The sequence below is a fragment of the Plectropomus leopardus genome, chromosome 13 (assembly GCF_026936395.1).
Source record: "Plectropomus leopardus strain MGB_pleo_1.0 chromosome 13, ASM2693639v1, whole genome shotgun sequence".
Lineage (NCBI taxonomy): Eukaryota > Metazoa > Chordata > Actinopteri > Perciformes > Serranidae > Plectropomus > Plectropomus leopardus.
Genome location: NC_142188.1, coordinates 31,943,461 through 31,959,645, shown reverse-complemented (window position 1 = coordinate 31,959,645; position 16,185 = coordinate 31,943,461). Strand labels below are relative to the sequence as shown.

At 37.6% G+C, this 16,185-nt stretch overlaps 1 protein-coding gene across 3 annotated transcripts in view; it reads left to right on the top strand.

Annotated features, from left to right (window-relative positions):
• piezo1 (piezo type mechanosensitive ion channel component 1 (Er blood group)) overlaps positions 1-15,772 on the top strand; it is a 105,115-nt gene extending 89,343 nt beyond the window's left edge. For all 3 annotated transcript variants that reach the window (XM_088087050.1, XM_088087051.1, XM_088087049.1), the window contains exons 41-54: positions 991-1,126; positions 1,343-1,490; positions 2,567-2,719; positions 3,866-3,927; positions 4,159-4,317; positions 4,884-5,031; positions 6,021-6,209; positions 6,340-6,432; positions 7,942-8,114; positions 8,260-8,382; positions 8,487-8,566; positions 10,112-10,301; positions 11,155-11,296; positions 11,554-15,772. In XM_088087050.1, coding sequence (XP_087943176.1) covers positions 991-1,126; positions 1,343-1,490; positions 2,567-2,719; positions 3,866-3,927; positions 4,159-4,317; positions 4,884-5,031; positions 6,021-6,209; positions 6,340-6,432; positions 7,942-8,114; positions 8,260-8,382; positions 8,487-8,566; positions 10,112-10,301; positions 11,155-11,296; positions 11,554-11,682 — 1,925 coding nt within the window. In that variant the 3' untranslated portion in view covers positions 11,683-15,772. The remainder of the gene's footprint in view (positions 1-990; positions 1,127-1,342; positions 1,491-2,566; positions 2,720-3,865; positions 3,928-4,158; positions 4,318-4,883; positions 5,032-6,020; positions 6,210-6,339; positions 6,433-7,941; positions 8,115-8,259; positions 8,383-8,486; positions 8,567-10,111; positions 10,302-11,154; positions 11,297-11,553) is intronic.
• Positions 15,773-16,185: the final 413 nt, after the last annotated feature.

Genomic DNA, 16,185 nt, shown 5'->3' with positions numbered 1-16,185 from the left:
TTTACACTACAAATGCAAATATTCATCTCTGATAAGCTTGTGTGTAAAGTAAGTCAGAAGTTATTTAAACTCTGGGATTCCAAGACAATGGTGCATGCACAGCAGTGTTTCTCTCGCATAGGCCTTACTATGGTGCAGCTTAAAATGATGCAAATTCAAGAATGACTTGCGAAATTGTTATTGCTCTGTACAAGCATGAAACATTCTTTTTTCTGATCTGCTTTCCTGCAGCTGTGAAGGGACTGTTTAAGTAGTGTTTAGAAACTCCTAATGCAAAGTAAGCATTTCACACGACTGCTTTCACATTTAATACTGCGGGTGAGGAATGCAACAGAAGCAGCAGCCACAGTGAGCTGATAAAGAGTACGAACATTTCTGTAAACCTCCAACATGTCAAGGTGCCCTTTGTCACACTGACCTGTACAGTCCTGGCTCTGTGTGCACATTTTTTTGTGGTTGTTCATAGCATTGTTCAAAGTGTGCATCCCTTCTGTTATGTTGTTGTACTTACATGGTTGAATGCTCTCATTGTGAGTCACTTCGGATAAAGGCGTCAGCTGAATAAATATAATCCATATAGAAAAAAATAATGAAGGAAGGAAGGAGACAGGAATGAGGGAGCTGCCTGATGTATTTGCTGTTTGAACACAGGCAGGATTCCTGAAGCTAACACTGACAACACGCAAGCTGTTGTTGGTGGCTGCAGGAATCTCCATGACTGAATGTGTTTTCTGTTCCAATACCAATGTTAATTTTGGAAGGTTGAAGGAAAGCCCTGCTTTGAATTAAGGTCAATTCTGTGGTTTCTGGACTCCACTCAGCTGGCGTATTCTGTTTATCTTGGTCATCTCTGAGCTGATGTGTCAGTTGGTCGACAAAAAACTGACATAGATGTGTAACAGACAATATGTTTTAGAAAAGTTTGTTAAGTGGATATGCTGTTTATTCTTCCATCGTCCTAATTCTTGGTTCTGGTTGCGTCTGTTCCAGTGGAGTCGACAGCTGAGAGTGCAGATCCTGCTGAGGAACCAGTGAAGAAGAAGAAGCAGAAAGGCAGGAGGGCAGAGGCAGCCAGTCAGAGGTTAATTGCTGTGGGAAATAAGATAAAACATGTCTGCATCTCTGGGTGAGTGGGGTATAGAAGCTATAGTGTCACCACAGTCACAGAACATTTATCAAAAATATTTCACGTTAATCACTTAATAATCTAGAATTCAAAAAACGATTAATTTAGTTGCAACCCTACGAGGGCACCAAAAACAGTATTGTATATTTCTGAAATGTCATCACTTTTTCCTAGTAATGCAGTGGTGTGATGAATGGCATTTTGTTTCCTCTGTAGTGTTCAGAGTGTGTATAAGCCGGTGCAGGGGTTCTTTGGGGGCATCCTCCACGCTGAGTATCGGGCTGCCACAGATGTCTACGCCTTAATGTTCCTTACCGATGTCATCGATTTCATCATCATCGTCTTTGGCTTTTGGGCTTTTGGGGTGAGACATGAGTCATTTTGTACTTTTTTTTTAACTAATAATCAAACTACAATGAAAATGACATATACATATTTTCAAAATTAACACTAAATTCAAGTAAAAAAACATGAAATACTATTAAAAGTGAAAAGGCAGGGGTTGGCTTGGCCAGTCTTATTTAATATGCTGTGTAAAAACAAGACGTGGTATTGCTAACCGAAAATTATCATGACAAATATCTCACTGATCCTACAATCAACACTAATCTTCCAATAAACTGTTTGCAAGACAATAGGAGATCTATAATGTTTTCCTGCCCTTCAAGTAACAGTTGTGTGATATTTGCTTCAGTACACTATAAGAACAGTTATTCCTGGAACCACAACAGAAAATTAAAGATGAACATTTAATATCCAGCAGTTCACGCTGTAACAATATTGCCTCAATCTGACTGTATACAAGGTGTTGAACTAATCTTGTTTTTTCTCATTATTTCTTTCAAGTAATTCTATTGTCCATATATACATATAACTCAGGTGACACATTGATTATGGTGCACAATAGCATTGTAAAACATTATGCACAAAAAAGCATGACATAACGTGACTGTCAGTATGTCTTGACACATACAGTAAATTTAACTTAATAGCCAAATAATCTGGCTGCTGCTGTGGATTGTGCTGCTGTGGTGGAAACGATACTATTATCTGTCTTGTCAAAGCCTATATTTAGTGGGCCAATTTTATTATGCAGCACTGTTATTTTAAAGGTGTTACATGAGAGATATGACTTGCTGGGAGCATATCAATTAATCAGATTTATATTATACATCACATTCACCTGATTCTTTTGCACATGGCACAGCAGCAGCTACATTAACAAAAACAGCAGATGCGTGAGGAAATAAATTTTTCCTGTAACAGTGATGTGATGATGTTGAGGTATTACACTTGTAGTCTTTTTGATTGCAAAGTAAAAGGAAAGTTTTTTTCATTATTTGTTAGCATTATCATTTTTGATCATTAAGTAAATAAATGTGAGATGACATTTTATATTTGAAACTTAATATTCTAATCTGTTGCATCTGCCTCCTTCAGAAACACAGTGCAGCTGCTGACATCGCCTCCACCCTGTCAGAGGACCAGGTTCCCGAGGCCTTCCTGGTGATGCTGCTCATCCAGTTCAGCACCATGATCATCGACAGAGCCTTGTACCTGCGCAAAGCTGTCCTAGGAAAACTCATCTTCCAGGTTCAGTTCATAGTTTCACATAATTAGCATCCATGTATCTGTCTTGTTCCGTGTTTCCTCTTAGAAGAAGTCAGGAGGCGGCAGACTGTGGCTCTGTATTTTTTTTTTTCTCTCATTCACTATCACAAACTCGTTTAGAATGAGTGTGACAAGTCGATTTTCATGCCTGTGTTTCAGCAGCCTTTGAAAATGCATTTCCTGAAAAGTTAAATCTGTCACATCATGTAACCTTATTAATGTCCAGATGGTAAACTAATGTTACAGGTGAAAATGAGGTGACTGGGAGAGGCCGAAAGTGTCCTGTAGTATTTGTTAGGATGACATATTTAGAGCTGCCTTACTATTTCCTTTTATAGCGTCTATACTGATGTGCATTTCTGCAAGTATTTGACTTTTTTGTTTTTCTTTCTTTATTTATTTATATAGTTTGTTTAATATGGACAATGAACATAGTACAACTTCCACCTTAACAGTTATAGTAAAAAATGACAAAAAAGTAAATAGTAAAAGTAAACAAGATTAGATGGAATTACAATATACAGTAAAGAAAAAAATAAATTAAACAATTAAAAAAGACATATCAATATTACACACAGTTATAACACTCAACTAAAAGACATTATAAAAGAGTTAAAAATGCTCACACCTCTGATTTTTCTTAAGCCAACTTTCATTAAAAATCTTAATACTTTGTGTTAATGTTATTTCGGTTGGTAGCATGTTCCACATATCAGAGTCTTTTACAGAAAAGGCTGACAGCTCCATGCAAGTCAGTTTCACAGTTGCTGCTTGCTGTGCCCCTGCTGTTCCTACCACTATTTTGCCTGCTGATAAATTTGCCTAAAATATCTGGTGCTAAATTGTGAAGGCATTGAAAAACCAAGGAGGAGAATTTTAGAAAATTAACAAAACTGAGAAAATTGTACTGCTGTAGTATGTGACAGTAATGCAATCATAGGATTTTTTTTTATCCATTATTATTAACGCTTGGTTATACAAAGATGTAACATGACTAATTATAGTTAAAGAGCCTGGCTCCACACTGTAACACGACGAGAAATATTTGAAAAAAAAAGTAATTGCATGCATGTACAGTTGTGCAGCTTTGATTGTTATTCACCCTTCTTATCCCACTCTTTCTTCCAGGTGATCCTTGTTTTTGGGATCCACCTGTGGATGTTCTTCATCCTGCCTGCTGTCACTGAAAGGTGAAGTCAGATTATAAGTATATAAGTATTTATTGTATTATTAGAGTATTCACAGTATTCACCAACAAACTAACTCACATAGAGTGACTTGCAATTTGGGCTACTTTGTAATATATAAAGGTGAAAACGTATCATTCTGATTTTATCATATACAATACCAGCTATTAGCTGAGTTTTCAACAAACTGCAAATAACTTTTAACAAGCTTTGTTCTTTCTTCTCTCTGTTCAGGAAGTTCAATCAGAACTTTGTGGCCCAGCTCTGGTACTTTGTCAAGTGTATTTACTTCGGCCTGTCAGCCTATCAGATCCGCTGTGGTTACCCCACTCGTATCCTCGGCAACTTCCTCACCAAGAAATACAACCACCTCAACCTGTTTCTCTTCCAAGGGTACGCACATAAAGCCAGTCTGCAGCTCTCTTTTGAATAGATGTTCCAAGACTCAAAGATGTGCTTCAGTCTAAATATGATTTATATTAATCAGTAGAAATAGTATATTTATCTATAGCAACAGAGTTAATAACTAGAAAATTTCCACCAACATTTTGGCTGGTACTTGCTCCAGAGCCAGGTGCTAACCACATATTGACAGCAGTAAGTACATGTCTACACATTTACTACTAAGTAGTATGATGTTTAGCAGTGTCGAGAGAAATCTAAAAATGATACTGACAGCAGCAACAGAGAGTGACAAAGATGTTTAGGAATATTTCATATATGTGTGAAAGTGCGTGTGTAATATAAAAAATAAAAACAAAGGCCAATTAAGGGCCCCTTCCACCTGCCGTGGAGGCCCAATTGTGGACCTTCCTCCGGAGGGAGTGTGACGTGATAAATAGTAATAGGATTAGGCACCCTAATTATCATTTATTATTACTGAAGGAGAGAGTTTTAAAGCTGTAGTATGCAGTTTTCTGAAATGGCTGAATTTGAATGTTGTATTTGTTTGCGTATAGGTTTCGTCTGGTGCCGTTCCTGGTGGAGCTGCGAGCAGTGATGGACTGGGTTTGGACGGACACCACTCTGTCTCTGTCAAACTGGATGTGTGTGGAGGACATTTATGCCAACATCTTCATCATTAAATGCAGCCGTGAGACAGAGAAGGTATAACATGTATGAGTACTCTGATATGACAGCAGACCGTTTACTAAAGGGGACAAAAGAGCAGCTCCTGATGTGGTTGTTTATGAAAACATATTGTCTGCCAGTGTCTCAAATACAGTTCACCATAAAGCTCTATCGGTAGCAAACTTTTGCACATTGTATCTGCTTTGATACTTCAAGGTGTAATGAACATTGCAGCCTCTAGGGACTCACTGATGGCGTTTTAAATTTTTAGTCTTGTTAATTACAAAGTAGTCAGATTTAATACAGATGTAGAGCGCATTTCAGTGTACCAGTGTACTGACATGATCTAAAAATTAGTTTTGGGGGGCTTTTAGATATAAAGTAATGTGTTATATTTATGATTCTCCCAATTATATATCAAAAACTATCTTACAGGAAAAAAAAGAAAAAATATGTTATTTTGTTTATTTATATATTTTACTTTTTTTTTTATTATTATTTTCTTCTACATTTTGATTAATTTCTTGTTAATTTTGGGCCACTTCTTGTTACGTTGCCTATCACCCTCTTCCCATGTTTCTGAAAGAAATCAAGCCAATTTGTCCAGGTTTCAAAGGGTTAAGTAAGGTATTCCAACTTTTCCCAAATAGTCAGATGAACCCAGCAGAAACACATCATCTGCAATTCTTCACAGGGTCAAAGAAACATAAAAACCCAGTGCTAATTTCCTCTAAGTTATGGTTAGCATAAAAAGAAGAAAATACTCAACATTTAAAGGGAATATCTATATCTATATCTCTATCTATCTATCTATCTATCTATCTATCTATCTATCTATCTATCTATCTATCTATCTATCTATCTATCTATCTATCTATCTATCTATCTATATCTATATCTATCTATATCTCTCTCTCTCTCTCTCTCTCTCTCTCTCTCTCTCTCTCTCTATATATATATATATATATATATATATATATATATACATATATATTATGTCTAAAAATAATATTTTCTGCTCACAGAAATACCCCCAGCCTAAAGGACAAAAGAAGAAGAAGATAGTGAAATACGGCATGGGTGGACTCATCATCTTCTTCCTGATCTGCATCATCTGGTTTCCCCTTCTGTTCATTTCACTGGTCAGATCAGTGGTGGGTGTGGTCAATCACCCCATCGATGTCACGGTGACAGTCAAGCTCGGAGGATATGAGGTAATCAACATATCAAATAACACCGTAGTAGATGTTACTCTATGTGTGTGTTTTATGGCAACTGTAGAACACAGTTAACACAGCTTGACACAGTATGTTCATAATCCACTGTTGTATTTTTTCTGCCTAGTCCCTGTTCACCATGAGTGTGCAGCAACAGTCCATCCAGCCCTTTACAGAGGCTGAATACGACCAGCTCACTAAAGAATTTGGAGACAATGCGGTACGTACTGATTTCACTTTGATTTACATGTCTATTACTATGAACTGCTACTACGATATGTGTTTTCTCGTCAGGCTTTTATGCCATTTTCAAATTTATTTAAACAGCTCTGTCATTCTGGAGTTTAAATAGATAGTGGGAAAACCTGAAGGAGATGACAAAATATTTTGATGTCATTTGATACTTGTTGAATTCCTGCACTTCTATAAAGTAGTGTAGAACATGGATCTGGTGGTTCTGGAAGTAATAATTCACTCCGTAAATTTGTATTCAAAAGTTCAGTCTTAATGATTATGTCAAGCAAAGGAGACTCCTGGACAAGTAATTGATACAACAGTGTTATGTTAATAGACATGAGTTCCAAGTTGAATTCCAAGAATCACTTTTGTTCCCATCAATTTAAATGACAATAAATACTAGTCATTGCTGTGGAGAACACACCAGCTAATGACAGACATCAAAGATTTTAGCTTACGTAGTTAACTTTAAATGATAGCCCATGCTTTACCCTATGTGTCTTTACTTTTACTTTGGAGTACCGCAAGGATCACTGCTTGGTCCCCTTTTCTTGTAAATATACACTACCTCCCTTGGTCCCCTTATGTGCTTAGATGTCCTTTCATACTGTCCTGGCACATTCACCCTCTCAGCATCAAAATGGATGGTGCAACACCACCTACAACTCCAAATGTTTCACTCAATTCAGTCAGCTGGATCCCTCTTGTGTCTTCAAAATCTCTTCTATTATACTCTATCTCTCAATTCTTATCTCTCAGATATATGTTTAATATACTGTTGCCTTGTTTTGTCTTAATTATGCACCTGCAGCCTTGTGGCATTTGGAACATGAACTGAGTTATGCTGCATTTATGTTTGAAGGCTTTTCCTCAATCAACTGATCAACTGGGGCTTGGATGCCCCCCCCCAAACTAATTTGCCAACTGAATAAATGTAATTGTTAATTTCCAATTCCAAGTATTTATAAAGAAGAAGGACAAAAAACCTTAGATCTCCCTTTACCTTGTCTTCAGTCAGCCCAAACATTTTCCAGACACTGATCACCATTTGTAGTTTAAACCTTTGAATCCTGAAACGACCTTGCTTTTCATGTGTTTTTTTTCAGACATTTTGCTTTTTTAAAAAAATTCTTGTACTTTCTCCTTATTTCTCACTAATTTTAGTTTCATTTCCTCTTTTGTTGCTCATTGCCCTTTTCCCATGTTTTTTTAAAAAATAAAGTGAATTTGCTCAGGTCTAAAACGTGAAAACATTCAATTTGCTTTTGCATTCTCAGCTCTCACATATGTTCAGTTGTAACATACAATAGTTGAAATCCCTGGCTCAAATATTGGGAAAAATTAACACGTGTAAGTGTGTGTGTGTGTGTGTGTGTGTGTGTGTGTGTGTGTGTGTGTGTGTGTGTGTGTGTGTGTGTGTGTCCTACCTGAGTTCCTTTCCCTCTGTGTACCTATTTTTTTCATGCATAACTTTGTGTGTATGCGCATCTAGGTAGCCATGCAGTTCATCACTCTCTACAGTTATGAGGACATTGTGACGGCCATGATTGAAGGTAGTTCAGGATCAGTTTGGAGGATCAGTCCTCCCAGCAGACAGGAAGTCATTAAAGAGCTGCTTGGGAGTCCTGTAGACCTAACACTACGTCTAGCCTGGACCTTTCAAAGGTAAGGCTTTTGCTATCCCACTCACAAAATGGCATTATGCTATTGTAATATTACTGGGTGTATGTGATATATTTTTAATGTTTTTGACTCTAAAGACTGATTGTGTCTGTCTGTCTTTTTCTCTGAATGTTTGTGTCTCTGACAGGGACCTGGGTAAAGGAGGGACAGTGGAACACACATTTGATAAACACTCTATAGACCTGGAACCTGGGAACCCAGTCAGAGCAGATCTGGCCTCACTGCTGGTCGGCAACCGCACTGAGCCTGTGTAGGTTTTGCCTTTTTAAAGGATCTTTATGTAAATATTATTTATTGTGTTTTATTTAATACATGCAGTTGTATCTTACAGATACTGTGTTGTCTCTTTCCCAGGCTTGTTCCTCATATGTTTCCTAACTACATCCGTGCCCCCAATGGAGCTGAGGCCAAACCTGTCAGTCAACTGTATAAAGGTCAGAGTTAACGGAGTTACTGTTAAAAAATGTATGCGAATGTCTGTAAGACTTTTCATGACTCCACATTAGTGATAGCTGTGCCTGGAGGCATTATGTTTTCTGGTTGTGCGTCTGTCCACCCGTCCAACCCGTCCTGAACATAATATATCAAAGCCCTAAGAGATTTTTTTCAAATCTGGCACAAATGTTCAAATTAGCTCAAGAATGAACTGATCAGAATTTGGTGGTCGAAGGTCATAAGTCATTGTGAGCTCACAAAACATGTTTTTGGCTACAACTCCAGAATTCATGCACTATTTATGACAACTTTTCACAAAAATGCCTATCAGGATAAAATAATAAACTGATGACATCTTATATCCAAAAAGGCAAAGGTTCACTTCATTGTGACATCATAATCTGGCCTTTTTTTCAACACCATATCAACTTAAGGAGAGACATTTGGTTTGACTTGGTGACACTAATCTTCAAACTGTGCTGATTGTAGAGATCTTCTGTGCTGCCACATGGAAAAATGGAAAAATGTTTTTATATTACTGACTAAAGTTGTTCAGTCCTTGCAATGTCTTTATAATGTTTGAGTCTATCCTCTTACTGATTTTTTTGGACTGAGTCACAGAGCACTTTGTGTCTGACAACAATACCACAATACTAGTATAATAATATATATAGTGCATTTTTAAAGCCATATTTAGATGAGAGCGGCCTTACTAAAAATGGAAATGTCTTTCCTTTGCATTTAAAAAAAAAATCTGCATTCATATGGTAACATTTTAGAACAATCCACCTGTACATGGATCTGAAAAAACAACCAAAAATGCTGTAGTGTGCATGCCGGACCTGTAGTTGGTGGTGTAACTTTGTAATGATACACCATAGGAGAACACCACGTGCATACGCAAGATGCAACGGTGAAGTCATCTTTCTCACAGGATCTGTGCATTGCCAGTTTCCACGGTGACAGAAGGAGATGCATTTTCAAAAAATTGCACTCTGGAACCTGGTTTCAAAAGTTTGCGTTTTCAGACCCCCAAATGCTGTTGTCATGTGAGCGAAAAGCCAAACAACAACAAAAATTTAAGGTTTCTTTCAAGAATCGTCGCTGTGTAAATAGCCCCTAAGTGTTTGCAGAAAGATAGGGCGTTTTGACTGCACCAAGTCAAACCATGCTGAAGTGATTTGCATTTTCATTACAAGTTTAAATGTGCCAAATTGTGCCAATTTGTGCCTGAAATAGATCATGTCAGGGTTTGACCAGCGTCAGGGTTAAAGCATGCCTGACCAACCCTGAGTGTGTTACAGTGATGTCAGATTGGCTTTATCATCATTTAGGGAATATTCGGTGTCCAATTAATTAGTGATTCAGCTCCATGTTTAGTTTCGGCTGTCTATCGGGTATGCTGCTGCCACGACAAGACTACAGGCAAGCTAAGTCAGCGCATGTGTATGGAAAAAGGGCTAATAACATAGAAGTCAGCAGATATCAGCATTTATTCATCTGTAAGTTGTCTGTTTTAACACAGCTGATTGGTCGTCTTGTAGGTAATGAAGACGGTTACCTGAACATAACCCTGTCACTGATGAGTGACAGGTCACTGAATGGCAGTGGGAACCAGGAATGGTGGGACATTGCCATCGCCGGCTGTGCCTCCTCCTCATGTGGAGTCCTACCGATGGTCATATTCAACGACAAAGTCAGTCCACCCAGCCTGGGCTTCCTGGCTGGATATGGGTAAGGATACTGATAGTTGATGGGTTACCATTGCGGATTTGTGCAAAACTAAGCAACATTTTTAAAATTTTGATAAAACACAACTGTGAGATGACTGTGTGATGTCATGCGTCTTCTTCTCTGGTGATAAAACTCCAAGAAGCATGGTGATTAATGTTCAAAACATTAGCAGGTTTATTTCTATTGCAGCCACCACACAAGCCGTCATTATTTCCAATCCAAGGCCACGTAGGCTTGTTATTTGAACGATAATGGAAAGACAAGCCCCTTATACGTGGGAGCGGCCACATATGAGGGATCTCTGGAAGGTGATAGTCCACGATTTCACAGAGGAATGGTGGATTCAAAACTTCCAGATGATCCGCTCAACTTTTGAAGAGTTATGTGATGCAATAACATCTCTTCTAGATCCTGCTGCATCATGAGGGACACATAGCGATAGCATGATGTGACCTAGAAAAGCCAAAAAAGGGTTTCCAATGCAGTTTTGCTAAATATGGCTTTTTTCAAATTGCCTGAAATACGACCTGATGCAAGTGTAACATTTTTTTGCGAAAAATGGGATTTTTTTGAAAATTGACACGTTTCCATTAAGCATAATATCTGCAATTTCAATTTGTACTGTTTTAACGTTAATGGAAACCCATCTGAGCTGTGATGTTGACTGCTGATGTTTGTACATTAAATATTTTCAAGCATAACAATTCTTATTTGTGAGTTGTTTTTTCTAGTATTTTTTTAATGTTAATTTTCTTTTCTTTTCTTTTCTTTTCTTTTCTTTTCTTTTCTTTTCTTTTCTTTTCTTTTCTTTTCTTTTCTTTTCTTTTCTTTTCTTTTCTTTTTCTCTCTCCAGGATCATGGGTCTGTATGTGTCTGTGGTCTTGGTCATTGGGAAGTTTGTGCGAGGCTTCTTCAGTGAGATCTCTCACTCTATCATGTTCGAGGAGCTGCCCTGTGTGGACCGCATCCTGAAGCTCTGCACAGACATCTTCCTGGTTCGTGCACATTAACACATACATTCTGTACATGCATTTATTGTACTTATGTAAGCACATATCAGAGATAGAGTCAAATAAATTTTCAAAACAGTTTTTGAATGGAGAATTATGAAATTTTTTTCCTTTGTCAAATTATTAGCATATACTTGTCTCAACAACTTGGAAATACGATTGTTTTCATATTGTTTGTAGTGTACTGAAAATGAATTTATTTGTAATTCCCTTTCACAAACTCATCTTTCTGTGTGTTTCAGGTGCGGGAAACAGGAGAGCTGGAACTGGAAGAGGAACTTTACTCCAAACTGATCTTCCTGTATCGATCTCCAGAGACTATGATCAAATGGACCAGGGACATGCACAGTCAAGACCAGGACAGATACTGACTGACTGACTTTGGTTGTATTAGAACACAGTGATATCTGAAGCACACTTCAAAGGTGTCCAGGGGACAGCATAATGGCCACTCCTCACCTGAGTGGACACTGCCTTAGAGGACACAAAGGAGACACATGAAAGGAGTTGTACACTAAAGAAATTCTGTATAAAACATCTCCTGTTGCATCTTCACAGCTGCCTCAGCACTTTGATCAAACCAGCTGACGCTATAGAATAGTACAGAATATTGGGAGTGCCACTGCAGTCCCACAGCTGGCGGGACGTATGGCAGCTCCATGTCTGGCCGGCAGGATTTAGACACAATATCCCTGGAAAGTAACGGTCAACGTGAATTAATGGTCAGAGGTCAAAGGTCAAACACGAGACGTTATTAACGACCTTTGTGAATTTGAGCCACCTGAGTGACTGTGGCTGACAGCAGGTGGAACCTCCTGCAGTGACTGGATCAGTATGCTGATTGATTTGAAAACACGCCATGCTGTCAATCAGACTTTGAGATGTTTCATTTCTTCTTGTGAAAGTAACGTGCATGTCGCAGCCGCGTTTAATTGACTTGACATCATGACCCGAGGTTTCACAAAAAAGTCCGATTTAGATTTAGGCCTTTTTAGCTCATACTTCACTTGTCAGAAGTAGCCAAATTCTGAGTATGGACTTATCAAAAACTTTCATTACCACAACATTGGTTAACATTACTGACAAGTTGCAATAATGTTTTAAAGAAAAGATTTTAATCTAATGTTTGAAGAACCTTTTAAGGATGTTTCTCATTTCAAATAATGTTCACAAAAGGGTAAATGCTGACTAAGATGTAACATTATAACTGCAACATTCTGAGGATGTTTTGTTGAGAGGTAACTGATCATAAAACGTTCTTTTATACAAATGTTTGCACAATGTTACATGAGAACAAAGGAAGAATGTTTTCCAAGCAACATTCAGAACATGTTATTTAGGCCAGAGATTATACGGCATTTTTTAATCAAATGTGCCTGTAATGTGATATGTTAACAAAGATAATAACATTTTTAACATTTTTATGATGTTATCGAGAATGTTACCCAAACTTTAACTTTAAGTTCTGGGAACTAAAAGAAAACTGAAAACATTGTAGCATTGTCAGAACGTTTTTAGAACCAAAAATCGCTAGCTGGGCTTTCAGCTTACAGTTACTACAAGCAAAGGAGTGGAAATGTACACGGCAGAAACACTAAGCATCCATGTTTAAAAAAACGTGTCACTATTGTGTTGCCTCAGAACAGGTGATCTTAAAAACTCTTGAAGAAATCAAACTCATTGTCATACGAATAGCTGAGGTATAAAAATCTACTTTTAGGACCTTTCGTAAAAAAGTGTCTCACATGACTACATTTGTATTGAGGTTTTTCTTTGTCCAAGATCTAGAATGCATCCCATGTCTCGTTATTTATACACAAATACTGCTACGGTGTGAGAAGTGTCAAATTCTTTTCCTGGAAAATGCAAATTTGAGACCACGTGCAGGAAGCGGGATTTCTTTGCATTAAAAGACAACCATCTTTACCATTTAACTACTGAGCAAATCAGTTCTTACAGCCCTTAAGTGGACATTTGGGTTAAAATTAGTTTTGGCACAAGTTATCTTACAAATGCTGACTCTTTAACCCTTAGGGCCCCATTTAATATTACACAAACTCGTATCGCTCTGCGCACAAAATGCACGTTTCAAAATCAACCTTTAAACTATACTACACATAATACTATTTTCTAATTTTTATTGAGGTAATTTTTAACCAACATCAGTCCTAATCATGAATATCAAATATTCATTAATTTTTTCAGAATTTTAACTCTTTAAATGCCATGTTTTTGTCATGATGCCACTATGTTTTTAGATTTCAAAAAAAGCCTGGGATATGTGATAATCAATGATTATCAGCAACATTGATTTTTATGCATTATTATTTTTCTGTAGTGTCAAATACTCACACTCATACCGCTTTGCATTCAAAATACACTTTTCAAAATCAGTCTGTAAAAAATATGCATTTATATTTCCTGCTTTCATTGAGTTTATTTTTTAACCAACACCAGTCCTAACTGTTAGAATTGTAATCTTCGATCCAGTAATCTTTAATCGATACCACAAAAAATGAATTCTTTTCAGTATACTACATAGTAAGTAGTTTATAAGTAGAAGTTTGTAAGTAGATTAAACAAAAAACACAGTCTTGCCAAAAGGTATCCCATATGCATGAACAAAGTCAAAAAATGAAGAATGAAAAGCACGTAAAATGCACCAAACAGTCGCTAAGAGTTCATCTTATAAAGTGTAGTTTCAGCTGTTTAATGTGTTTTTCTACTGTGAGCTGTAAAACACTGAGACATGTTTCCTTACATTTTCTCATCTTATCTTCGCTGACCATGCCTGCTCTTTTTCAACACTTTCCTGCAAATTCATCTCAGCGTTTTCAGCACCACTCATCACTGACAGCGCTCCCAGAGTACCTCTTCTATACATTCACCATCTGTCTTTAGAGGCAGTAATGGGAGTTTTCAGACCCTCAGCTGGGATTTGTCTGGTTATTGGTGCTGCCTAACCACTTGTCAAACATCAAACTCAGTATTACTTTTTATAATCTCATGACTGTGTTAGTAACGATTGGCTGTGTGATGTTTGGATTGATTCCTCGTCAGGAAATGGACCACACGCACACCACAGATCGTTCCTTCATAGTGCTGGCATCAAGGTGCTATTTCCTGAATGTAATGATCAGTTTTAACTCCAGTTTCCTGTAATATGAAGCTCACACAGTGTTATACCCCCATGACGAGGTGACCAAGACACAACATGAATTAAACATTTATTTTCCCCAAGTCTCAGGTCGCCACAGAGACAGAACATTGCTGTGCGCACTGAACAAAAAAATAAACACAGCAAATTTATTTGTGCTCCCATTTTTCAAAGGTGTAAGGCTTTTTAATGCACTTAATAGATATATTTTTTGTCAAACTTTGGTTGCAATTTTTTTCAAATTAGTGTTAGTGAGCGCTTCTCCTTTTCCATCCAACTAACAGGTGTGACATATCAAGATGCAGCATCATTACAGGTTAGCCTTGGTCTCAATAAAAATCCGCTCTAAAATGTGCAGTTTGATCACACAACACGATGCCACAGATGCTGCAAGTTTTGAAGGAGGCATGCTAATTGTTAAATGTCCTCCAGAGCTGTTGCCTGCGAAGTGAAGTCAATTCAGTAAGACGTCTCCAATGTGGTTTCCGTTGATTTGGCAGTAGATCCAACCAGCCTCTGAACGGGGCTTTGGCTGGGGCCCCTCTGTGTGGTAACTTTTTACTAATTTCTTGACACTTATTTTGTTCCATTGCAGATTTCTTTAAGGTCTCTATAGTGGACAAGTCGACACTCAGATTTCAAACACTAACATGAAGGACGGGAAATATAGTGAATATAGTAATATAGTAATTTTGACACATCTCTTTTGGTACAAAACATGTAAATCACTCTATTACTATGAATTTCAGAGGTATCCAGTCAATGCTCCTTTCATGTAACATACTAAAGTGGCATACATTTCTCAGTAAAATACATGAACGACCCAATACTATTAGAGTTTTTTGGGTGGTTTCATTTTTTTTTATTTTGATGTTGTGAATTTTTTTTTCTTTACCAGTTGTTACTTGCAGCAAAAAAGTATGCATGTGTATGATAACCCCCAAGTGACTAATCATGCACAGAAAATTTTGAAAAGCTTAGTGTGATAGATAGAACATTTTTGGAAACAAAGCAGTCAAAGAACACCATCTTGTGGCCATCAATTGGATGTTTCATCTCCATGTCTGTGTTGCAGTCTCTGGTAGAGAATGATGGAGTTGGTAAAAGGACAACAGATCAATCGGAGAGTAGCTCGTTCATCTTTGGCAGTAATGGCCTCGATGACAGGTCCACAGCACACCGCAGATATAAGTAATATTCTGAGAAATCATCATATTCACATCACACCACTTATAAGTGACCTGAAATGATCCAGATGTTCAGGATGAGAATGAATCATTCTCCTGTAAACACAGAGGCAAGAGGGAAGGTTTAGTTTCAAAATTGGCAGAGACACATGTATTTAAAAAGAAGGGAGGGTGGGATTCCTCCTCCAGGAACATTTTGAGCATTAACCCTTTAAAACCTACTCTGACATCAGTTTTCTTGTGCTTTGATCAGATGCCTCTCACAGTCTCTTTAAACCTTTGAAACTTGAGCAAATTGGTTTGAATATTTTCAAAAACATGGGAAAAAAAGGCAAGGCGGAGTGTGTTGCTCCCTGCCAACAAACTTGCTCAGGTTTCAATGGGTTAAACACCTAAGTTCCTTCATTCTGGGGAATTTTTGCATACATTTTTGTCCTTTAAAAGTCCTCTGTTTCTGTCTGTTTTATCGGGGGTGGATGGGGGAACAAATGCACATAATAGCCACCTTAGGGAAATGTGACCACTGTGTA